Below are 25,229 nucleotides of genomic sequence, written 5' to 3'. Positions count from 1 at the left end.
TTCAGGGACATCTTTACTACATCCAATCCTTCAGGATTTGAGGAAATTTTGGGTGGTGTTCACTCGGCCATATCTGAGGAGGATGCAGGGTTGCTAGGCCGTGACTTCCAAGCTAGTGAGGTTAAGCTTGCTCTTGATCAAATGGCCTCTCTTACCGCCCCTAGACCTGATGGTATGTCCCCTATCTTTTATAAATCTTTTTGGCACATAGTGGGTAGAGATGTTACTTCTGTGGTGCTTAATGCTTGGCAGATTTTCGCCCTATCAGTTTGTGTAATGTGGTTTATAAACTGATTTCTAAGGTTTTGGTTAACCGTTTGAAAAAATTCCTTGCCTGTGCTATTCCGGAAACTCAGAGTGCATTTTTATCAGGTAGACTTATTTCAGATAACGTTCTTGTGGCCTTTGAAACTCTTTACTATCTTAAGAGGAAAACCATTGGGAAGGTGGGTCAGATGGCTTTGAAACTTGATATGAGTAAGGCTTATGACAGGGTAGAATGGGAATTTTTGGAGCGGGCTATGCGGCATCTTGGGCTGGGGGAGAGGTTTGTGTCTCTCATTATGTCTTGCATTAGCACTGTGACCTATTCGGTTCTGGTGAATGGTCAGCCTGTTGGTAATATCAAACCTAGTCGTGGTCTACGTCAAGGAGATCCTCTGTCCCCCTATCTTTTCCTGATGTGTGCCATGGGTTTACAAAGTCTGTTGCATAAAGCTGAAATGGAGGGACATATCAGGGGTGTGGCCATCTGTAGGAATGGTCCAAAAATCTCTCATTTGTTCTTTGCAGATGATAGTTTGCTGTTTTGTAGTGCTAAAGAAGCTGAGTGCCAAAAGATTCTTGATATTCTGGCTGTTTATGAGAGAGGGTCAGGGCAGAAAATTAACCGAGAGAAAACTAATTTATTTTTTAGTTCCAATACCCCTCATGAGGTCCAAGTCCGGATTCAGCAGATTTTGGGTGTCCCTTCTATCCGTCAATTTGAGAAATATTTGGGTCTGCCGGCTTTGGTGGGTAGGGCAAAAAAACAAAGTTTCATCTACATCAAAGAAAGGGTATGGAAAAAGCTTCAAGGGTGGAAAGAAAAATTATTGTCTTAGGCGGGTAGGGAAGTGCTGATTAAGTCAGTAATCCAGGCGATCCCGACTTACACCATGTGTTGCTTTAAACTTCCCAAGGGCCTTGTAAGGGACCTGGAAAGCATGATCCGCAAATTTTGGTGGGGATATAGTGCAGAGCATCGGAAAACCCACTGGGTAAAATGGGAACGATTATGTGAAGCCAAAGAAGTAGGTGGGCTGGGTTTTAGAGAGATTGAAAAATTTAACGATGCCTTATTGGCTAAACAAGTCTGGAGAATGATCAATAATACTGATTCTCTTTGTCATCGTGTTTTTAAGGCACGGTTCTTCCCGGATTGCTCCATATTAGATGCAAAAGAATCAAGTTCCGGTTCCTATGCATGGAAAAGCATTATTGGTGCTAGAGATGTGATTCGAAAAGGTATGGTTTGGCGTATTGGGACAGGGGAGGCAGTGCGTATTAAGGAGGACAGGTGGCTGCCTGGACGTGTTAACGGTTCAGTCATTTCTCCCCTTCCTTCTATGGCCCCGGAAGTGAAAGTGAGTTCCTTGATTGATCCAGAAAGAGTAGCCTGGAGAACAGAGGTTGTGCAGCAACTATTCCTACCCCATGAAGCCGACATGATCTTGGGCATTCCATTGAGCTCTCGACGCCCCGATGATCGCATTATTTGGGCACACACACCATCTGGTATGTTTACATCTTGTAGTGCTTATAAGCTACTGGTTTCTTGTGATATCTCTACTAGTGCAGGTGCATCAAATCCGGACAGCCAGAAAAAATTCTGGAAAGGTATCTGGCAGCTTCGGGTACCCAACAAAATAAGGCATTTTGCGTGGAGAATTTGCAACAATGCTCTGCCTACACTGGTCAATCTTCACCGACGCAGCATTGTGCCTAGTCCGATCTGTGCCCAGTGCCAAAACTATCCTGAAGACGCTCTCCATGCAATATGGTGCTGCGAAACCATCAAAGGAGCTTGGTCGGCCTTGGAGTGGATCCGTCAAACTGCACCGCCACAGCCTGCATCCTTTAGCGAACTACTAGCTGGATTCCTGTCCTGTGGAGAAGAATTCAGAGCTGAGATCTTCGTGACCAGTGCGTGGTTCCTCTGGAATAGAAGGAATGCTGTCCATTTTGGCCGGCCCTCATTGCCTGTGGATAGCATATGCAGCAGAGCAGGAAACTACTTGCAGGAATTTTTGCAAGCCCAGATAGAAGAGCCAATTCCAATTCGGCTTCCTCCCAGTCAGCAGTGGCGTCCTCCGGATCATCATTGTTTAAAAATAAATTTCGATGCAGCGGTGTTTCGTCGACCAAGTAAGGCGGGCATTGGTGTCGTTATCCGCAACACTGCAGGTGAAGTTGAAGGTGCTCTGTCCTCGTCCATTCCCATGGCCCATTCGGTGGCTGATCTTGAAGCCTTAGCATGTTTGAAGGCTGTCCAGTTTGCATTGTAACTGGGTATTACCAGAGCTGTGTTTGAAGGCGATTCAGCAGTTATCATTAATGCCCTCCTACACGATGCGGGTGCATTTGCTTCTTTTGGCAATACTTTGGATGATATACGCATGCTTTCTTCGGTTTTTCAGTTCATAGAATTTATTTTTGTTAATCGAGGTTGTAACTCGGTAGCTGATGCTTTGGCTAAAGAAGCTAAGCTGTTAGTTGGGGATCAGGTTTGGCTTCATGATGTGCCAGCAGACATTGCCCCCTTAGTTAGTTTTGACGTTCATTGAATTTGTTAGTTTTATTTCAATAAATTGTCCAGGTCCTTAATCTGGGTTCTCAAAAAAAAAAAAAAAAAAAAAAAAAAACATTGCAAAGATTCAATTCTCAAACTTTCAAAAGTCAGAAGCCTTTTTTGGCATTTACAAGAAGCGACGAAATCAGATGATCCCAAACGACGCGTTAATGAATCATGATGTTACCCAGAAATGAGTCCAATCCAGATGTCACCACAAATTAATATTATTCCATATTTTATTGTATTCTATGGCTTCTCTTTATTTATTTGAGAAATATTATGTCCACAACATTTTCACAACAAATTCTAAATGCCAAATTGTTACTAGTTGTTATTATCGGGGCAAAAAATAATCTTAATGGTAGGATCAAATTTGAACTATTAACAACTAATCTTCTATAATTTGTTGTGAAAATATTGTAGACGTAACTCAGACAGAATTCCAAACCATTCATCTTTAGGATTTATTAACTGCTAAGAGCGTTGGTGATATTATTATCAGTTGGGAGTGGGACTAGGCCTATATTTGCTGCGTCTTTTACTAATATAGAGGTATAGAATTAGAAACCCTACCAGACATCTTTATGCGCCAATTTAATTATTAAAGCTGCTAAAATACCCACGCGAGTCACGCAACTGGCCAGGGCTGCTAGAGGCAAACCAGTCCTTCATTCTCTCGTATAATAAAGAACAACTACACTTTTAAAAGGAACCTAAATTGGGTAAACAGAATTTATGCTAAAAATTAATCTTAATCAAACAGAGGCTTAGGAGAATAGGATTATAGGCGTACAGGTCTATCCGTGTGGCTAGTAACGTAGAAAAATCAAATATCTTAGGGCTTGTTTGGATGCTTTTTTTTCATTACTCAATTTTCGTCACTCATTACTCATCACTCATCACTTAAAATACCCTATCCGTTTGACACCATCACTCACTTGTCATCACTCAATATTTTTCACACTATTTATGGGCCCCATACCTGTCACTCGGTGCAGCTATTTATGAGCCCCATACCAAAACCCCTTAAAAAAAAAAAAAAAAAAAAAAAAAAAAGGAAAAAAGAAGAAGGAAGAATTGAAGACAGAACCTGGGAAAAAAAAGAAAAAATTAACCAAAGGTCAAAAGGTGTGGCTGACCTGACTAGTGGGTTTCTCCATATGTATTTAATCACAAAAATGTCATTGAAAACAATGTTATGGAAACTGAAAACAGCTAAAATGTGTCTTCAGTTTCCATAACTCATAACTCAAAAATCAGAGAATTGAATAATATAAACAAAAAACTAAAAACAGAGTTATGGGGTGCCAAACAGACTTCTAGCTATAGGTCTCACCATTTTTGAGTTATAAGTTATGAAACAGAGTTATGAATTATGGAAATCATCAATCCAAACAGCCTCTTATTATCTCAATCACTCATACATAAATTTGTTATTAAGTAGCTAATATTTTTTTTTTAAATTAAATTAAAAATACCAAGTTCAAATCTTTACTCTCATATGTAATGAATTATTATTTTTTAAATGGCATCATTATCTTATTTGCTGTTGCTCAGAAAAATTAACTTATTTGCTACTTGCTACTCATCCATTTGGCTCGGGTGCTTGACTGGACAGCTCTTAATTTGCTGTCAACGTTTCTAAAGTCTAAAGGATACATGCGCGTAGCGACCTTGGTCAACAAGATACCAAGTACCGTAAGACTGAATCCACACCATATATATGATATAACGTGTAAAATACTTAGATATCGGTAATATCCGATACTTCTTTCATTTATATAATTCAACGAGTTAACTAGTTGTTATCATAATGAAAAAAATAAAAAGTGAAGATAATAACGAATTTATATTTCATCAATGTCCTCAACAATGCCCCATATGAATTGATTGTGATTCGCTGAAAACTCAACCACTCACAAGTCGGTTACTAAAATGTCACCTGGGCTGTCAGCCATGAATAACGCTAGAATTGGGTTGTCATTAATATTAAAAAGCACCGTGCATAACATAACAATCCAAATTGATAAAAAAATATTAGTGAATTATCAAATCAAGTCCTATTATATAATTAGTTTATTTTATAGGTTAAAGATTAGTCAAATTTTCTTTTTCCTTTTTGGGGAAAAAGATTAGTCAATTTTAATTAGATCAATTTATAACACCCCAAACATTAGTCAATGTCAACATAAAAACTCCTGATCATTATCTCCAAGCTAGCTTGTAGCCGCCTGTAGGTTTGGTCTAACTTGACCTCAAATTCTATCCACCGACTAAAGTCTAATATCACCTCAGAGTCAAACAGTCAGCACCAAATTTACCAAGACTTGCTACCAAGCTAGCAGGGAAGACTTCGCTTCGGTCCACTGTTGCTATGCACTCAACCGGACACAAGCCCACTGTTGCTATGCACTCAACTGGACACAGGACATGACACGACAGTAACACGCAATCATTTTTGAACACGTTATTTTGAACATGGTTAATGTCCATGTCGCGCACACTGCAATGGCAGCAAGCCAAATCTGCTACGAGCACATGTTCATATGTCTGATATCTTTACCAGTTTAAAACCACATGTATATAGGTAAAATCATTTCCAGGGGTTGCTCTAGCAGCTGTTATTAACATTGAGGGAAAGTAAAACACATACTTGAAACCATGAGAGATGTCCTTGCCTGCAGTATCCCTCACTTTCTCCAGTCAATTTTTGGCTGTTTTCTCATGGCTTCCTCCACTCAATTTCAAATTTTTGGGTTGGTTTCTATCTATAATTCGTCAACACTTGAAAAAATCATCCACATGCATACTCAAACTGGACAGGTACAATAAACCCCCTAATCCCCCAGGCAATGGTCATCAAAATCTGCTGCAGGAAATTCCAAACAAATCCCTGATCATGTGCAAGCTCTAATCTTTAATTGGACCCTGTTTCCCCTGCAACTTCTATAATTATTGTTACAGTTATTTATTACTCTACTGTTATTAGCATCATTGCTACTACTACTACTCTACTACTAGAACAGACGAAGAAGATGACTATAGGTAATAACTTCAACCTGGATGCTGAACCAAAAAAAGGAGCATGATAAGCTTATCTAAGTTCTGGACTTGGATAAAACATAGCACCAGTCCTACATCATCCAAGACTTAATCAAAGGCCATTTGTTCTGCTGATGCACTCAATCAAATAAATCCATCCTCACTTATTCAAGCAAACCCTTGCAAAGAAGGCCAATATAACAATTCGGACATTCAAAGGGTTATTTAAAATCTCCAACCTATTCATTCCAACAGTCTTTTAGTACCGCATGCTATACAAGGTACCAACAAACGTGGAGGATCAAAATAATGTAATACATTGACTGTGTTCTTCAACTTGAACAGATGAAACCCCTAATACTTCCCACCAGCTAACTAACTTTGAAATAGACTCACTGTCCAACAATTGTCAAGTGGAAGCACTCAGCAGGGCACCAACACAAACATAAGGCACTCAACTGTCTTTCCAGTGATAAACAGTCACACATAGAAGCTATAAACGGAGCAGAAACAATGATGAAAAGTGCCCAAGAAGATTCAAGACTCTCTTTCTTGAGAGCAATCAACATAAAAACAACTAACCTCTAGCTGGAAGATATTAGATAAGACTTGGAATGAGGTAAAAAGTGTGGTAGCTCCATCTCGCCAACCTAGCCAATAAGAACACTTTTTTTTCATAGACAATGTTTACATGGCCAGCCATCCATTCAAGAATTAGCTGAAGATATCAGAAGAGTCCACTCCAGGACAGAATTAATCATCCATTGCCTTCAATTAAACTCGAACCAGCTATAAGCTTAAAATTATACAGAAGCTGCATAAAAGCCTGCAAATTTCCTTTTTTCTATATTTAAACTGAAGTAGATCGCATAAGGGACTTCATAGAAGCTTCTGTGCCATGGCAGAAACTGCATCAATAGGCCCTTATATTTCTTTAAATGTATACCTCCCTAAAAAATTAAAGGATTTATTATTCACATAACACAGAATGAAGAATGTGAAGCAGCAGATCAAATTATAGGCAATTAGTGACATTATTAATTAGTCCTTGATGGCTAAAACATTAAATTCTAATAGTTCCTTTCTGCATACCTGCTCTTGGCCACCATGCACCGAAGTCAACAGTTGAAGATACTTTATGATACTTAAGGGTAATCTCCACTGAAGAAGTCACAGAATCACTTCCTTGGTTTTTTTATGCAGTAAAAAACTCAGTAAATAAAAACTGACACTGACCCTGGTGCCCAAAATAGTAGGAATCACTAATACAAGTTTCATGATGACTTAGCCACAATGGTACCAGAAGAACCCAGCTATGTACATGAGGATCCAGTCCTGAACCAAACGTAACCAAAATGCAAAGCCAGCGTCATATGTTCCTGCCATAACTTGATTACATCAGCAAACAGAACAGCAATCTCCTTTGTGCTTTGAGCAAATAAAATGTTCCTGATCACTGTAAATTGCCAACACTAGCTCTGTCTACAAGTCCCTAACTCCACTTAAATTTCACATCTGAAATCCCTCTTTCTCTTTACTCTGGAGATCTCATCAAACCCAGCATCATGCCATGGTTGCCTGAAATTTGCTTCCTGCTCTTCGATACTTCTTGTTCTTCTAGGGGCATTTCCTGGCCGGTTCTTAATCCTGCGGTCAAACTCCCTATCCCTCAAGTTGCCTCTTTCATGGAACTCAGGATTGTCTTCTGGACAGAACCTAAAAGGCCTAGGCCCATCCTCTGAATTAAGATGGAAATTCTCACCATTAGCACCATTGTATGGCTGCCTAAATGAACGGACAGGTCCCCGTCTCTCACCAAACCTTCTTCTCTCATCACCATTTGGATCAACACCAAGCTCATGTCGAGCATGCATGGGCCCCCCAAAGAACTCATCACCATCTGTCCTTTCCTGGGGATCTATAACATCAAATCTCCTGTTTCTGTATAAAATCCGACCAGATGAACTCCTATTGGGAATGACAGATCTCGGATGACCATGGTCCCGTCCAGAATTTATATCCCTCAAATCATTAGATGGTCGGGACATATATGGTGGGGAGCCATTCCTTCTAACCATGATTGGAGGGAAACAGGGGCGATCAGGAGACCTCATCCTCTCCACCCTGTAAATTGGAGATCGTCGATGAGGCAATTCTGGATGTCCACCAAATCCATCTTGGGATCTTCTCCTTGGAGGTGACCATTGAACAGGAGAACGAGATCTGGATCTCATTGGAGATTTTGAATGAATTCGAGGAAGACCCCTTCTCTGAACAGAAGAGAAGTTCCTACCACCTCGGGCAAAATGAGCATCTACTCCCTCATATGCAGGTTGGGGGCGTGTAAACATCGGATCCATGTTATCATCAGGAAAAACACTCATAAACTTCTCACTATGCCTCAGCCCAACCACTTCAGAACCATCTTCACTCATTCTTGGACCTCTGTGAATCATTTGTGCCCCGCCACGTGCAGCAAGCCCATTTCTCCCTCCAGGAGACCGCCCTCTTGAGGACATATGGCGAAACATTGCTCCCTCATCATCTAAATGCTTCCTCCCTCCCCGACCAGTACCAATAAAAGGTCCATCAGGTGCAATATTATAACTGTTATATTCAAGGTCTGCATCAACAACAGCAGATGCATATTTATTTCTTGGGAAACGAAACTCTGATGGGCCGTTATAAAATTCTGAAGCAAAATCACGGTCAGAATCCCAGTCCCTACGTAAAGGGTCTAACCTACCAGTAATCCTCCCTCTGCCGCGCACAAAATTTAATCTAGAATTTCTGGGTGACTGATCTTGATGCCTCTCTCTTGAAAATTTGTGGGAACCATCTATGTATAATTCATCTCTGAAAAAAGTTAAAAGGTAGACAGATCAGATGATAATACAACTACCCTTATAAAGGAACTTTCAAAAACAACTAAAACATAGGAAATAGAATAATCACCTCCCTCGGGGATAAAATTTATCTCCCTCTAGCGGTACATCGAGTAATCTCTCTCTTCCAGGTAGTGATGCCAATGACCTGTCTGAAATATATCTTGTATTACCAGGAGGTGATACGTTAGAAGCTCGAGACAAATTAATAATGCGGCTCCGATTACCACCACTATTAACATCTTTAGCTGCATCATCACCACTTGCAGATGCTTCCATCATTGTCATAGTATCTTTCTCCTCCACTAAGTCAAAATTGTTAACATTGTCATCTAAACCCTGAGTAAAAGTAAAAGTAGAAGTAGTAGCTTGCATTCCTTCAGTGGTTCGCTCCAATGATAATTCTGCCTCCTGTTCTTCAGGGAAACCAGTACTGCCTGACTGATCAAGTGAATTTCTTCTAAAGGCCATAATGGGCCTCTTAATGTCAGCTCCACTGGCTGGTTTTTCATCTGTCAATGATTCCTGCAAACATGTAAGATTAGTATCACCGTTATCATATACCTCCTTCGATGTGTCGACACAATCACTACTTTCTTTGTTATTTGTTTGCCCAGGATCTTCTTTAGCATCTTTTTCCTCAACATGGGATGAAGATGGATGATCATCACCATGCTGACCCACAATGTCCATCTTGTTATTATCAGAGTCACCATGATCAACATGTTCAACTTCCTGTTTCTCACATATGGGATCCTCGACTGCAGTTTGCAGTAGAGGTTCTCGGACCTCACCATCTTCATAATCTTCTTCTCCACCTTGTTCTGTATCCATAGCCTTAGGTAAAGGATGATTGCCATCCGAGTCATAATCAGAACCATAAGAATCTTCTTCTAGCATATCAGCTGATATATTGATTTTTTCCTCATCACTTACACAACCTTCGCTTCCTCGCATATCAGGGGGCTGTTCATTTATGGATTTCAATCTGCACTGCTCAGGATCATCAGCATTTCCATCTTCAGCTCTTACAGTACCCATCATACAAGAAGTACTTGATTCTATACCATCATGACCCACAGAGATGGCAGCTGTTTCTGAAGCAACCTGCTGCACCCTTTCACATGCTTCCTGAGGTACAACCTCCCCATTAATATGGGCCTCTTTGGTGTAGGTGGACTGTTCTCCGTGGTTTCCAACATCCGTGGCTATAGTCAATTCTGTTGAACAAGAAGGCTCTCCTGCGGGGCAGGACAACAGTGCACTTTCAGGGATTGCCATGGCAGGAGAATGATCATTCAAACCCAGTAGCACCTGTTTATCTACTTGTCTAGATGTCCCCTCTAATGTATTGGGGGCTTCCACATTACCCCTGTGAACTGGTTCCATTTTTATGGATGCAGGACCAACTACTCTCATGGCGCTAATATTTGAAACCTTATCAAAACTGAACTGCTCAGCTAATTCACGCTTTACTGTCCTATTATCTAATAATCCAAGATTATTGGCTATAGTTGTTCTATTCACTAATTTGTTGCTCTCGTCAAATGGTTCTGATTTCACAGTCCTATAATTAACCCTGTTCAAATTGCCAGGTGGCACCACTGATCTTTGCAAGATTATATTGGGGAAAATCCTGCCAGAATCTTCTTTGCTAGATAAGGACGGTTCCAGGCTTACCTGTTGCTGAAGGCTAGAAGGACTAAGGCCTAAATGAAGAGGGTCTATGCCAAACAATCTTAATTGTTGAATAGGCAGTTTGGACGAGGTCAATTTGGCTATGTTCTCACTGGCTACAAGGCCCTTTTGTTTAGAAGGTATAACAGTGCCAATCGTCCCAGTTGTGCATAGCAAAGGTTTGATATCATGTGTACCATCAGTAGTATTAAACCCACCAGCAGACACTTGACCTACTGCAGCTGCCTCACTTGCAGAACCTTCCCATGCATCCATTGTAGTATTCAGATCCCAGTTTGCCCTATTACCACATTGCTGTGCACCATTTTTCAACTCAACCTCATCCTTTTTACACTGAATGTCGTTATTTCCCTTGCTTAAAGACAAATTCAGTGAACCAGGTTCTAAACTATCTTGATTCTGGCCTCTCACATTATGGTTTTGACCTGTTAAAGCTGGAAAAACATGTTCCTTTAATCCTAATGTCAAGTCAGTATTTCCCGCAACAATAGGAATTTCAGCTTTACACTTCCCTTCAGCTTTTTCTTTGCTATATAACTCTTTCCCCAACTTAAGTGCAAGTGCTTCATTTGGTGATGACTGCAACTTTGATTTTCCCAAAGTTACCAGGCTTGCAGATTTTTCGGCCGCGACAAGCTTGTCTTTGCTTTCCATGTCATCCAAGGAACCAGAGTAAGTTTTGCTTGGTTCCTCAACTTTGACTGTAGAGTAGTTGGGATTGCTTTGGGCTACAGTAACACTCATAACATCAGAACTGCCTTTATATTCCTCAGATACAGGTTTGTTGTTTGCATCAGATATACCAGAACTGGTTACAACACTAGCATTTGATATAGCTGACCCCTGAGAGGGGCTAGATTGTTCCAGCTTTAGCGAATCATTCTCTGCAGGAACCGCAGATGGTTCTTCAGGTGGAGGTGAAGGAGGACGGTACAATAGGAACCTCCTCTTCTTGATAGGAACACCTGCAATATAATCACTAGACTGCCGGGAAATAGGTTTAACCCCAGTCTGCGAACAAAAGATTAGTTAATCACATACTCAAAACAAGAAAAATTACATCACTCCCCAGTTTAAGCAGAAACTTAGTACAGAAAATAAACCTCTTTGTCTCCAGATACAGGCATAGCTACAAGATTGGCGAAACTTATAATCCTTCTCTCTATCTTAACCCAAAAACAATTTCTTGCTTTAAATTGCTAAAGTTGCTTTCAATTCCTGCACGGCAATACACACAATTGCATCTGCCTGAAATTTTCTTTAAGCTATGTAGACTGTTCCTGGACGGGATAAAAAGTAGTAATTTACCTGCAAACATAAATGCAAAAGCTACGCTTTCATAAATTGGTCCAGAATGAACACTCTAATAGTCAAATTAAACAAACCCCATTACAACAAGAGGGGTGAAGACATAATTATAGATGTAGTCTATAACTTAATTAATAAACCCAAGTTGTAGTTGTCACAGATAAAAATTCAGTCACAACTTCTCAACCAAAAGCGACTAAATTATCAGTCAATGATCATAATAAAATCCGAACAGATTTTCTTCTATAAGCAAAGTATTATCACACAATAATTAAGTACAAATCCAGAACCGTCAAATTATTTCAACACACGATCTTATAGCAAAACACAAAGTGACTTGTAATCTAAAGCTATACTCGCAGATCATCTAAAAATGAAAATCAAACACAGATCTACTTTTCAAAGCAAAAAAGAGAAAATAAATCCATAAAACACAAGTAAATTTCTTGGATTAAAAAAGATAGAGAGAGAATATACTTGGATCCATAAGACATGCTACAAGATCCATTCTCTTAGACCTTAACCTAAAAGCCTAAATAGAACAATTGCATCCAATATTTTAAGAATCGCTTTTCTCCAAAAATTTTCAAAAGAGAGAAAGTACCCAAAAAAAAATATATCTGAATTTCTTTGCAAAAAAAAACAGATCCACAAATTTTCACCATCCGATTTCACAAATCAAACACCAAAATATAATAAATCATAAATACATATAGAACTACTCATATCAAATATTAAAAAAATACTTTCCCAGAAAAATATAACAAAAAAAAAAACTGAAATTGAAATTATTTCCAGAAAGTACCTGAAACTAAAGAATCGGTTTTTACCTGTAACTAAAATTTCCACAGGAAACCCAAAATTAAAAATTAAAGTTAAAAAAATATTTTCTACACAAACAAACACCATATTTCAAATCTACAAAATTTCTTCACCCGATTTCACAAATCGGGGTCCTAAATCAAGTAATAACAACTCTGATCTACATATTTAAACAAACCAACAATAAATAAAGCAGATCCGAAATATTTTCTAGGAAATACCTGAGATTAGGAAAAATCAACACGCTAACGCTGACCAGAAATAGATTCACAAAACGATACAATCGGAGCTAGCGAGAAATTACCTATAGATAGAGAGAGAGCGAAAGAGAAGCGGTCGAGTTTGGTTTTGGCTTGGTCAAGCTCTGGAAGCTACTTTTTGGAGAAGCGGTATGGTGTGAACGCCAAGAAAGAACTAGAAAAGCAAAGCGAGAAAAAGGAAGAGAGAATCTAATCGAAAACCTAAAGCCTAGGGTTTGTGCTTTGTGGCCTCTTGCGTGGTTGCTTCTATCTCTCTATATTTGATTTCTACCAGTCTACCTATAACTATAATTTCGGTGGCCTTTGTTCTTCTTTCTATTCTATACGGGCACTAGTGCGTGGTATTATTGGTTTTTTATATTTTCAATAATATTGACTTTTAAAACGTGGTTGGGGGGGTTCTGGGGCCCACTGACTTTGGTCGAATAGTATTGTGACACGTGTACTGTCTCTCTGTGAGATAAGTTCTGATCTGTTTTAACAATTTTCGTGTTGTCGTGTTCCTCAACTTGCCCACCACCTGCCAGGCCACTTTTGAATTCCTTTCTTGACTTTTGCTTTTTGGGAGTCTTTGGGGGTGGTTTCTACGAAGTTTCTGGCTTTCCCTTTCAATCATATTTTTTTGCTATTTACGCCTCCCTTTTCTTATGCAATATTGTGATTTAGTACCTTTAGTTTGTTGTAATTAGTTAATGCCCATGAATGATGAACCGACACAATTGAATGTTTGTCCACAACTCTAGTACCACTCCACTCACCAGCCACCATCCAAACAAAAGTGTCCATTTTAGTTTCTGGTAGGTTAGAACCGCTCCACTCTGCCAACCAAACAAAATAGGTGTCTTTTTTTTTCTTTATCTTTTTTTTTTCTTTTTTTCTTTTTTGAGTTTTAACCTATAACGTCGTTTCTAATAATACTCCTGATGATAGTTTTTTATTATCAAATCAAAACACCAATCATTCTCTCAAAAAAAAAAAATCAAAACACCAATCATTCTCTCAAAAAAAAAAAAATCAAAACACTAATCAATTTTTAATATAGACGGAGATTAGATCCCACATCTCTTATTTAACCATAAAAAACTTTATTAGTTGAGCTAACTGAAACTCACAAATAGGTGTCTATTTAGTTTCGGTAGATTATTTGATTGAGCGTTTTTATTCCCTAATAAATATTTGATTGAGGGTTTTTCACACCAAGAGAAAGTAGCTTTAAAAAAAAAAAGCATAGCTCTAATTTCATACCAAATTTTAGTAGGAATGTGCATGGATAAAGTTAGATTGGATTTGAAGGTTTTTTCGACCTAACCTAAATTTATTGGGTTAGGCTCATCAAAAAAAAAAACCATACGTAGCAACAAACCAAATTCAACTCATGCAAGTGGGATTGGTTTAGTTTGGGTTAGAGGGTTGTATTTGCATGTTTCATGCCATATAAAAAAAATGGATCTTAATTAAATTTTTAATAAATTATTAAAATTCACATGATATCCTTAAATTACCAAAACGAATAAAGTTGACAAATTAGATTATGAATTTAGTAAAAATATATTCGAATGATGAGCTTATTAACGAAATAGAATTATAAATTTCCTCTCACAGTTAGATCGTAAATTATAACCACTAAAATAGTAATCTAGTTGATCTATGTAAAAATCAATAACTTATCATTTTAGTAAATCATAAAAATAAATTTTTTAAAAAAATTTTTATTTGTAAAGCATTAGTGCATTACTCCATCAATTTTTTTTGCTGAGATCCAAATGGTTTCATCAATAAATATCTTTATTTCTAAACGGCATATTCGTATGCTTCAATAGTGGATAAAGATAAACAGAGATTCAAATTGTTTCATTGAAGTAATGAATTTCTTTGTGACGTGTTCACTTCAACAACTTGCCCCACCTGCCGGTCATTTTCACTTTCTTTGTTTTTTCCGTAACTTTCATTTTTTTTCGAGGTGGACCTTTGCAAAGTTAGTAGCTTTTCCACAACTAATTTGCTTTTGCCTCCCTTGTATAATGGGATAGTGTGCTTTTCTCCCATGGAGTTTTGTGATAATAAAAGAAAGTACCATACTTAGAATCGGCATCTTCGACTTCGAATATACTCCACGTCCACGCTGTACAAAATTATTGTCGGCACATTACCAAAGTGACTCAACAAATAAGAGAAAGGTTTCCAAAAAACTATTGGGCTTTTTAGGAAAAAAGAAATGCCTGGGCCAATGAAAAACAACATTTGCCAAAGTTGATTAAGAACCCAACAGCACAACGCTACAGAAAGTGATCATACCCTTTTTCCATTCCATTTCTCATTAGTTCGGCATACTTGGACCAGCAGCATGGGCCAGCCCAAGATAGCATTAACATGTCCCGAACAAAATAGTATAAATAAAGCCTAAACCAAAAGCCCAAAGCCAATCCATCACAATGCAGCCTTTACCAACAGATCAGGTACTACGTTGCTAGGCAAGGTATTTGATTCGGGACTTATTCTGAACCAAGTTATTGCAACTATAACATCACATTTCCAGCTCAAATGGATCACTTTCGTACAATCACTGATGGAATAGTAAAAGCATTTTAGGAGCTGGGTTTCCGAGACATTATTATGAAAAGTACCAAACAGTTTGATCGTTCACAATCTCCAAGTCCAAGTTTGATTGCTTAAACACAGTTTTTGGACACCTTTCAATCTATCTCAAATTCTCAATCAAACAAAGCTCAGCAACAAATCCAAACTAGTTTCTGGCTAGTTTTGCAATTTCCAATCACTTTTCTCAACTTTGGGTGCAAGATTAGTACAAGCTTTTAACTTTTCGAATAACAAAAATACACAAAACCAAACTATTAACTAGGGATCAAACACCACCACCTCCAATTTTCATTTCAAAGTTCCAACCATTCCCAATACAAAATAGAACTCAACCCAGTACTTACAAACCCATAACATTTTAATACAAGCTAACAAAACCAAACAAATTCTAAATTTGCCAAATCTACCTTCGATTCCAAAACACCAACTACTCTTGCCAAAACCCTAACCACCAAACCCATACAAGGTCCTGCCCTGCCTCTTGAGAGCGTACACAACATCCATGGCAGTCACAGTCTTGCGACGCGCGTGCTCAGTGTAAGTCACAGCGTCCCTGATCACATTCTCAAGAAAGATCTTGAGCACTCCACGCGTCTCCTCGTAGATGAGACCACTGATACGCTTCACTCCTCCTCTGCGAGCCAAACGACGAATGGCTGGCTTCGTGATTCCCTGGATGTTATCACGGAGAACCTTACGATGTCGTTTCGCTCCTCCTTTTCCAAGTCCCTTGCCTCCCTTTCCTCTTCCAGACATTCTGTTATGTCAATTCAAGATCTGTGAACAAAAATTGACAGAAACTGAATTTAGAAACTAACAATTCGCTTAATTACTAAGAAATTTGAGCAAAATTAGTACGAGTTTTCGTCGGAATTCAAACATTGCTGAGAAAATTGAGAAATTAACAATTATTGCCGATTAAAAACCCTAGAATTTAAAATTAACTCACGGATTGCTCGTGAATGGAAAATTCACAGGACTGAGAGCTCAGATTACATTAAAATTTAACGAAACGATGAAAATTCGAGCAATAACACAGCAAATTTGGCTATTGTACTATTTTCAAAACCCTAGAAACTCAGGACGATTCGAAACCCTAAAATCTCATTGCATTCAGAGCATGAATTAGATAGAACCAGACGAGTAAAAGCCATAAATATTCAAATTTGAAAGGAATTGAGGCTGTGAAGCGAGAAAACCCTAGAAGAGAAGACGAACCTGTATCGCACACTCTGATCCAAACGAAAAGGGCGAGAGACACAGAGAGATTGCTTGTGTTTGTGAAAATGGGGGTTATTCCGATTTGTATTTATAGTCGAGAGTTTAATTTTGTTATTTTGAGGTCGATCCGGGACGCCAGACTTGTTGGGTAATCTTGAGCCGTGGATTGTTTAATGTACGGCTTGGATTGTGAGTTCTGTGGTGCTGCGGATCGATGACGTGGCTATGTAATTGAGCGGCACATTTTTCGGTTTTCGCGGTTTTTAACTTTTCAGTTGCTGATGGTGGACTCCCCCGCTTTTTAAACGCGGTTAAATTTCAAAGCTTTTGTAATCATTTATTCATACTATAATAATATTTTTGTAAAAATTTCCGAACAATGCTGTATTTTTTTTAAAGTGATTTTGAGATTTTACTTTATTTGAAATTCTAACAACTCAACTAACTTGTTCATTCAATGTATCCATTAATAAAATCATGTGAGTTTAGATCATTTAAGCTCATTTGATACGCAAGTTTAAATACACATTTTCAATTTTTAAATAATATTACATGAATTTTCACACACTTTTTCACTCATACGTATTTATAAAAAAAACTGAAAACTATTATTTAAATACACGTACCAAACAAGCCTTTACATTACTTACAATATTTTCAAGTTTTTTTCTCTTTGTATATATATTTTTTTAACAAATACATTTTTTAATCAAAAAATACAATAAATTCATAGAAATAAACTCTTTCAAATCTAAATTGCACCGTTTTAATTTGGACTAATTATCAATTTTGTCTTTCAAGTTTCAATTTTATTATATTTGTCTATGTAGTCTACCATTATAACTAAGTTTATCTTTTCATCCATAAATTACCATTAATCATTAAAACATATATTTTAAAATGCTAAATTCCCCTTTAAATCAAAATTAAAATTGAAAAACAAACTAGATGAAAGCTTCGTAGATGACGAATCTACTATAGAACCCCAATCGTTTGAATAAGAGGGCGATTGATTTTCTAGAGGACTATTGAGAAGCTCAAATTCAATTGATCATACCTCCTAGTATTTTACACTAGATCACATGGTAACCCCCCCCCCCCTCCAAACTGCTATAAGCTTAACTTTGATGCAACTTTCTTCTTGTACCAAGCTGAAACAAGTTATGGAACAATTATTCGCAATGACATAAGTGAGTTTATGGCATCACATTCTATAAAATTACTACTAACCATAGAGAATGAAAAAGGCAATATTGTTAGCTTGTAAAAGAGCAATTGAATTTACTATTGAGGTAGGATTCAAAGAACTTGTTATCAAGGGTGATATCCATTTGCTACTTATTGAACTTAGTTGGTTCTTCATTATGCATAACATATTTGTTAAATGCTTTTAGAAAAGATAGGTATGAAGCCAATCAAAATAATTAATTATAGTTCATGCTATAGTTTCTCAGGACTGATTGTTTTTAGATAGACTAAATATTTGAATATGGGTTCATTCATTATATTCAGATTATTATTAAATTAGGCTTACTTTTGTACTTAAGGTTTTATCATGGATTTACAAAGGAGAAGACTGTTACAGTCATGTGTTTTGATATAATCAACCATGCCAAATTATGTCTTTTATTGAGTTTTTATGTCTTAAAATTATAATTAAAGACCAAATTGAAGACATAAAATTTGTTCAAGAAAAATACATTTTCAACATGTACCTCAATAGAAGTCTTGATACCTCTCAATAGAAACTAAAACTTACTATCTTCTTGATAGATCAAGATTTTGTTATCAATAGAAGTTTCAATAGCAACTCGATTGATCAAGCTTTGCAAATTAGCAAAAATCAACAACACAAAAAAACCCATAACTTATTCATTTAAAACCTAAATTAAGATCTGTTTGAACTTATATTTAAAGGACATCACAAATCCCAACTCAAGTAACCAAGCATGGCCCAATGACTTGTCCACCACCAGATAAGACTCTAGGATTCGAGTAAGATTGCTCCCATAGCTACAACACAACACCTTGTGACCAACAACAAACTCCCACCATGAGTAAGAATTAGTCAATCAAACAAAGTTCAGCAACAAATCCAAACTAGTTTCTGGCTAGTTTTGCAATTTCCTATCACTTTTTTCAATTTTGGGTGCAAGATTAATACAAGCTTTTAACTTTATGAATAACAAAAACACAGAAAACCAAACTATTAACAACGGATCAAACACCACCACCTCCAATTTTCATTCCAAAGTTCCAACCATTCCCAATACAAAATAGAACTCAACCCATTACTTACAAACTCATAACGTTTTAATACAAGCTAACAAAACCAACCAAATCCTAAATTTGTCAAATCTACCTTCGATTCCAAAACACTAACTATTCTTGCCAAAATCCCTAACCACCGAACCCATACAAGGTCCTGCCCTGCCTCTTGAGAGCATACACAACATCCATAGCAGTCACTGTCTTGCGACGCGCGTGCTCAGTGTAAGTCACAGCGTCCCTGATCACATTCTCAAGAAAGATCTTGAGCACTCCACGTGTCTCCTCGTAGATGAGACCACTGATACGCTTCACTCCTCCTCTGCGAGCCAAACGACGAATGGCTGGCTTTGTGATTCCCTGGATGTTATCACGGAGAACCTTACGATGTCGTTTCGCTCCTCCTTTTCCGAGTCCCTTGCCTCCCTTTCCTCTTCCAGACATTTTGCTAGGTCAATTCAAGATCTGTGAACACAAATTGACAGAAATTGAATTTAGAAACTACTAAGAAATTTTCACCAAATTGCTACGAATTTTCATCGGAATTTAAACATTGCTGAGAAAATTGGGAATCGAACAAATATTGCCGATTAAAACCCCTAGAAATGTAAATTAACTCACAGATTGCTCGTGAATGGAAAATTAACAGGACTGAGAGATCAGATTACACAAACTTTTGAGGAAATTTTAACAAAGCAATGGAAAATCGAGCAATAAAGCAGCAAATTTGGCTATTGTACTATTTTAAAACCCTAGAAACTCAGAACGATTCGAAATCCTAAAATCTCATTGCATTCAGAGCATGAACTAGCTAGAACCAGACGAGTAAAAGCCATAAATATTCAAATTTGAAAGGAATTGAGGCTGTGAAGCGAGAAAGCCCTAGAAGAAGACGAACCTGTATCGCACACTCTGTTCCAAACGAAAAGGGCGAGAGAGACTGAGAGAGATTGCTTGTGTTTGTGAAAATGGGGGTGATTCCGATTTGTATTTATAGTCGAGAGTTTGATTTTGTTATTTTGAGGTCGATCCGCGACGCCAGACTTGTTGGGTAATCTTGAGCCGTGGATCTTTTAATGTACGGCTTGGATTGTGAGTTCTGTTGTGTTGCGGATCGATGACGTGGCTATGTAATTGAGCGGTACATTTTTCGGTTTTCGCGGTTTTTAACTTTGCAGTCGCTGATGGTGGACGATCCCCCCGCTTTTTAAACGCGGTAAATTTCAAAGCTTTTGTGATCATTCATACTATAATAATATTTTTGTAAAAATTTCCGAATAATACTGTATTTTTTAAAGTAATTTTGAGATGGTACTTTATTTGAATTTCTAACAACTCAACTTACTTGTTCATTCAATGTATCTATTCAAATCATGTGAGTTTGGATCACTTACATTACTTACGATTTTTTCAAGTTTTTTTCTCTTGTATAATTTGAAGAGGATAAAATATAAACCTGACGGGCCTGTGGTAATGGGCTTGCCAGATTGGAGTTGTTGGGCCGATGTAGAGATGATCCAACGTTCATTGAAGACCCATCGCTGAAGGACACAGTAAGGGCCCTTGATCTAAGGTCTCTATCGTTCATTGCCTAAAACGCCCTAGAATCCCAATATGGAAATCCGAGTACAAGGGTGATTCTAAAAGACACGCACACTGAAAGTAGATCTCCTCTACAAGGAAAAACCTTGCTCACCACGCTCGGAAAGACTCGAAGTAGAGTCTCATAAGGAAAAGACTTCTACACCAAGAAAGAAAAGCCGACTTTCTACTACTATAAAAGCCCTAATACCCTCGCAAATCAAGGTACGCATAATTTATCTTCTCTAACACTCTAGAGTTGTGAGAATAATTCTAACTTGACCTTCGGAGAGTATTTGGCTGGCACCACACCGGTGCTCTCTAAGGTCTTCGGTTATTTTGTTCTGCAGGTTCACTTTGAGTCGCGAGTGCTGTGTGACTTATTGGTGATATTTTCGGCATCATCAGTTGGCGCCGTCTGTGGGAAACGTAGCACATTATCGCTTCCTAGACAAAAGAGTTACATGGTACTCACTCGCTCAATGGCGACCACTAACGACGTTCAAGAAGAAGAAGCCCCCACGACTACTCTTGAGAGACAGGTCAGGACGCTCGCCACAACCGTGGAGCGCCTCACCAAACAAAACCACGACCTGGAAAAGTAGCTGAACCAGAAAAATGCGACTCCCAATAACCAAGGAGCAGATCAAGAAGGGACCAGCGCTGAAAGGAGGAATCAAGAAGGACCACAGGCTAGCAACGCCCCAAGCAGACCAGAACGACGGGACACGAGCCTTCCTTCTCTTGCAGATACGACTCCGCCACCTTTCATCGCGGAGATGCAGGTGATAAAGGAACAGATGGAAGTGATGATGAACGCTCTCAAGGGACGAAGGTCCAGTGATCTTGACGACCTTGTCAACAGGACTGACTCGCCATTTACGACAACCGTCAACTCCTTTCCCCTACCAAGTAAGTTCCGCATGCCACATATGGATAGTTATGACGAGGTCAAGGACCCTCTACATCACCTAAAGACCTTCAAGACCCTAATGCACCTTCAGGGAGTAGCAGACGCGATTATGTGCAGGGCCTTTCCTACAACCTTAAAGGGCGCAGCAAGGATTTAGTTCAGCCGGCTAGCACCCAACTTCATCAGCACCTTCAAGGAGCTAAGCGCTCAATTTACTACGCACTTCATCGGAGGACATCGGTATAAGAAGTCCACAGCTTGTTTAATGAATATCAAGCAGCGAGAGGAGGAGACGTTAAGGGCCTACATATCACGCTTCAATAAAGAGGCGCTCTCGATCGACGAAGCCGACGACAAGATACTTGTAGCAGCATTCACGAATGGACTGAAAGGGGGTAAGTTTTTGTTCTCCCTATACAAAAACGACCCAAAGACCATGTCAGAGGTGCTTTACAGGGCCACCAAATATATGAACGCTGAAGACGCGTTGTTGGCCCGAGAAGAGAGGCCCAAGAAAAGAGAGAGGCAAGAAGACACCCGACAGGACCAAGGGCGGAAGAAAGGCAGGGTAGGAGACCGAAGGGAGGAGAGACGCCTTAAACCCATGGGGGAAGATTCACAAGTTTCACCCCGTTAACCGCCTCGATAGACCAAGTCCTAATGCAAATTAAGGACAAAAGGGCCCTGACGTTCCCTGGAAAGCTGAAGAGTGATCCCAACAAATGATCTAAGGACAAAGATTGCCGCTTCCACCGTGATCATGGTCACGACACAGCCGATTGCTACGACTTGAAGCAGCAGATTGAAGCCCTTATTCGGCAAGGAAAGCTGTAAAAGTTCGTCAGCAAGGAGAGAACAGATCTACACCCACAAGAACAGCACCTACGGCGAGAGAACGAGCGACCAAGACCCCCCATAGGGGACATAAGGATGATAATCGGAGGAACAGCTGTAGCCGAGTCTTAAAAAAAGGCTCGCAAAACGTACCTCTGGATGGTACAGAGCGTTCAGCTGACGGGCACAGTGCCGAAGATAGCAAGGAGAGAAGGCCCCATTATCGAGTTCTCAGAAGAAAATGCACGACGCCTGCACCATCCACATGACAATGCTCTCGTCGTCAGCATGCGGGTATGAGACTACAACATGCACCGGGTGTTAGTCGACAACGGCAGTTCAGCCGACATCTTGTATTATCCGGCGTTCCAGCAAATAGGGGTGGACAAGGAGCGATTAATGCCGACGAATGCCCCACTCGTTGGTTTCGGAGGAAGCCGGGTATTCCCTTTGGGCGCGGTCACGTTGTCGGTAACGGTAGGCGATTACCCCCAGCAAATCACCAGGAACGTAACATTCCTAGTGATTGACTGCTCGTCTGCCTACAATGCTATCCTCGAACGACCCACGCTCAACTCGTGGAAGGCGGTAACCTCAACTTACCACCTGATGATCAAATTTCCTACGGATTATGGAGTAGAAGAGCTGCGCGGAAGTCAAATGGCCGCACGGGAATGCTATGTGGCCATGATGGAGATGGAAGACCAAGTCCAGGCCTTGAACATAGAAGAGCACCGAACGGTGACTGAACCAACAGAGAAGCTAGAGGAGATAACTCATGACAGCTCCAATCCGGATCAAACAACCAAGATCAGAACGCTCGCTAACCCTGCAATCCGTCGAGAGCTAATAACTTTCTTAAGGAGCAATCAAGACGTGTTCGCCTGGAGTCATGACGACATGCCAGGAATAGATCCCTCGGTCATGGTACACAAATTAAACATGTTGCCTTCCTTTTCACCCGTCCGACAGAAGAAGAGAGTGTTCGCCCCGGAACGAGACCAAGCAATTGCGGAAGAAGTCCGCAAACTACAAGAGGTAAGCTTCATTATGGAAGTCTACTATCCCGATTAGCTGGCGAATCTTATAATGGTTAAAAAAGCGAGCGGTAAGTGGCGGATGTGCGTGGACTTCACCGATCTTAACAAAGCGTGCCCCAAAGATAGCTATCCCCTTCCAAGGGTCGACGTCCTAGTAGACTCGACGACTCAACATCAGTTACTAAGTTTCATGGACGCTTTCTCAGGTTATAACCAGATCCGCATGCACGAAGCTGATCAGGAGAAGACTTCGTTCGTAACCAGTCAAGGCCTCTTCTGCTACAAAGTAATGCCATTCGGCCTAAAAAATGCGGGCGCAACATACCAAAGGCTGATGAACAAGATGTTCGCGCAGCAAATCGAGAGGAATGTCCAGGTTTATGTCAATGACATGCTAGTGAAGAGCCGAAAGGAGGAAGACCACCTGGAAGATCTTAGAGAAACATTCGGCACGCTTCGATCCTATAACATGAAGCTCAATCCGGGAAAGTGCGCCTTCGGAATAACAGCAGGAAAATTCCTAGGATTCATGGTATCTCAAAGGGGGATTAAGGCTAACCCGGACAAAATCCGAGCCATAATAGAGATGGCTCCCCCGAGAAATGTGAAGGAAGTACAAAACCTTAACGGCAAGGTAGCGGTATTAAACAGATTCGTGTCGAGAGCCACAAACAAGTGTTTGCTCTTCTTTCGCACGTTAAAGAAGTCTTTCGAGTGGATGAATGAGTGTCAGCGAGCATTCGAGGAGTTAAAAGCCTATCTATCTTCACCACCTCTACTGAGCCCCTCGCAACCAGGTGAAGAACTCTTCCTCTACTTGGCTGTCTCCCCTGTCGCAGTCAGCGCGGCCTTAATCAGAGAAGAGGATGGGGTACAGAAGCCCGTATACTACTCCAGCCGGGCGCTACGCGGTGCTGAAGAAAGATACCCACCTATGGAGAAACTCGCCTTTGCATTAGTCACAGCGGCTCGCAAGCTCAAGCCCTACTTTCAAGCCCATACGGTGAATGTAATGACCGACAAGCCCTTGCGAAGGGCATTGAGCAATCTTGAAGCTGCAGGTCGACTAACGTTGTGGGCAATAGAGTTGAACGAATTTGATATCAAGTACCGCCCACGTACAGCCATTAAATGACAGATTGTAGCCGATTTCATAGTAGAATTTACTTGTGACGAAGACAAGGGGGCTGAAGAGTCCCCTTAGTGGAGTATATACACCGACAGATCATCCAATAGACGAGCCAGGGGAGCCGGCATCGTACTGCTGTCACCTGAAGGAGACAGGATTGAATGTATGGTCCGTCTTAACTTCCCCACCACCAACAATGAAGCGGAATACGAAGCAGTGGTAGCAGGCCTCGACCTAGCCAAAGCCGCAAGAGCCGCGAGCGTAGTCATTTACTACGACTCTCAGGTCGTGACCAATCAAGTGAACGGAGATTATGAATGCAAGGGGGAAAGGATGAAGAGATATCTGGATCAAGTAAGGGCAAGAATCGACGACCTAGAAGCCAAGATCATCCAAATCCCCAAGGGAGAAAATGAGCTCGCCGACCGCCTAGCCAAAACCGCTTCAGCAGAGCATATGATAACCCCGGGTAATGTACTTTCTTTTGTTCAACTTTCTCCACTAATAGATCCCGACAACATGCAGGAGATATGCTCCGAAAGCACCTGGACCACATCGATAGTTTCATACCTGAAGAACGGGGTACTGCCAGACGAAAAGGAGGCAACAAGAAAACTGAAGGTCCAGGCGGCAAGGTTCGTCTTGATAAAAGACATCCTGTACAAAAGAAGTTTCTCCCGTTCATATCTAAGATACCTAGGTGCCGAAAAGGCAGACTACGTAATGAGGGAGGTACACGAAGGGATCTGCGGGAACCATTCTGGATCGAGGTCGTTGGTGCACAAATTGGTACGAGC

The 25,229-nt window shown here is 40.0% G+C and overlaps 3 protein-coding genes across 8 annotated transcripts; all 3 read right to left on the bottom strand.

The window, feature by feature from the left end:
• Nucleotides 1-6,096: 6,096 nt before the first annotated feature.
• Nucleotides 6,097-13,173, bottom strand: LOC126697369 (uncharacterized). 4 transcript variants are annotated; one of them, XM_050394349.1, is made up of 6 exons: nucleotides 12,893-13,173; nucleotides 11,562-11,766; nucleotides 8,831-11,469; nucleotides 8,622-8,731; nucleotides 6,968-8,498; nucleotides 6,097-6,825 (listed from the first exon to the last, which is right to left on the bottom strand). In XM_050394349.1, the coding sequence occupies exons 2-5, from the start codon at nucleotides 11,583-11,585 to the stop codon at nucleotides 7,378-7,380; spliced, it is 3,894 nt and encodes a 1,297-aa protein (XP_050250306.1). In that variant the 5' UTR covers nucleotides 11,586-11,766; nucleotides 12,893-13,173; the 3' UTR covers nucleotides 6,097-6,825; nucleotides 6,968-7,377. The 4 variants fall into 4 exon arrangements, with proteins under 4 accessions (XP_050250306.1, XP_050250304.1, XP_050250303.1 ...); XM_050394347.1 differs by having other exon boundaries at nucleotides 6,968-8,731; nucleotides 12,810-13,173; XM_050394346.1 differs by having other exon boundaries at nucleotides 6,968-8,731.
• A 2,532-nt stretch (nucleotides 13,174-15,705) lies between these two features.
• Nucleotides 15,706-19,379, bottom strand: LOC126697368 (histone H4). Its single transcript, XM_050394345.1, has 2 exons — nucleotides 19,030-19,379; nucleotides 15,706-15,853 (listed from the first exon to the last, which is right to left on the bottom strand). Exon 1 carries the CDS (start codon nucleotides 19,377-19,379, stop codon nucleotides 19,068-19,070), a length of 312 nt encoding a protein of 103 aa, XP_050250302.1. The 3' UTR covers nucleotides 15,706-15,853; nucleotides 19,030-19,067.
• On the bottom strand, nucleotides 15,706-19,977 carry LOC126697367 (histone H4). Of its 3 annotated transcripts, none has more exons than XM_050394343.1 (2): nucleotides 19,834-19,977; nucleotides 15,706-16,223 (listed from the first exon to the last, which is right to left on the bottom strand). In XM_050394343.1, exon 2 carries the CDS (start codon nucleotides 16,200-16,202, stop codon nucleotides 15,891-15,893), a length of 312 nt encoding a protein of 103 aa, XP_050250300.1. In that variant the 5' UTR covers nucleotides 16,203-16,223; nucleotides 19,834-19,977; the 3' UTR covers nucleotides 15,706-15,890. The 3 variants fall into 3 exon arrangements, with proteins under 3 accessions (XP_050250300.1, XP_050250299.1, XP_050250301.1); XM_050394342.1 differs by lacking the exon at nucleotides 19,834-19,977 and adding an exon at nucleotides 16,665-16,817; XM_050394344.1 differs by lacking the exon at nucleotides 19,834-19,977 and adding an exon at nucleotides 16,665-16,730 and having other exon boundaries at nucleotides 15,706-16,203.
• Between the last annotated feature and the right edge of the window lie 5,252 nt (nucleotides 19,978-25,229).

This window comes from Quercus robur, chromosome 8 (assembly GCF_932294415.1).
Source record: "Quercus robur chromosome 8, dhQueRobu3.1, whole genome shotgun sequence".
NCBI lineage: Eukaryota > Viridiplantae > Streptophyta > Magnoliopsida > Fagales > Fagaceae > Quercus > Quercus robur.
The sequence above is the reverse complement of the archived record's forward strand: the minus strand, read 5'-3'. Positions and strand labels throughout refer to the sequence as shown.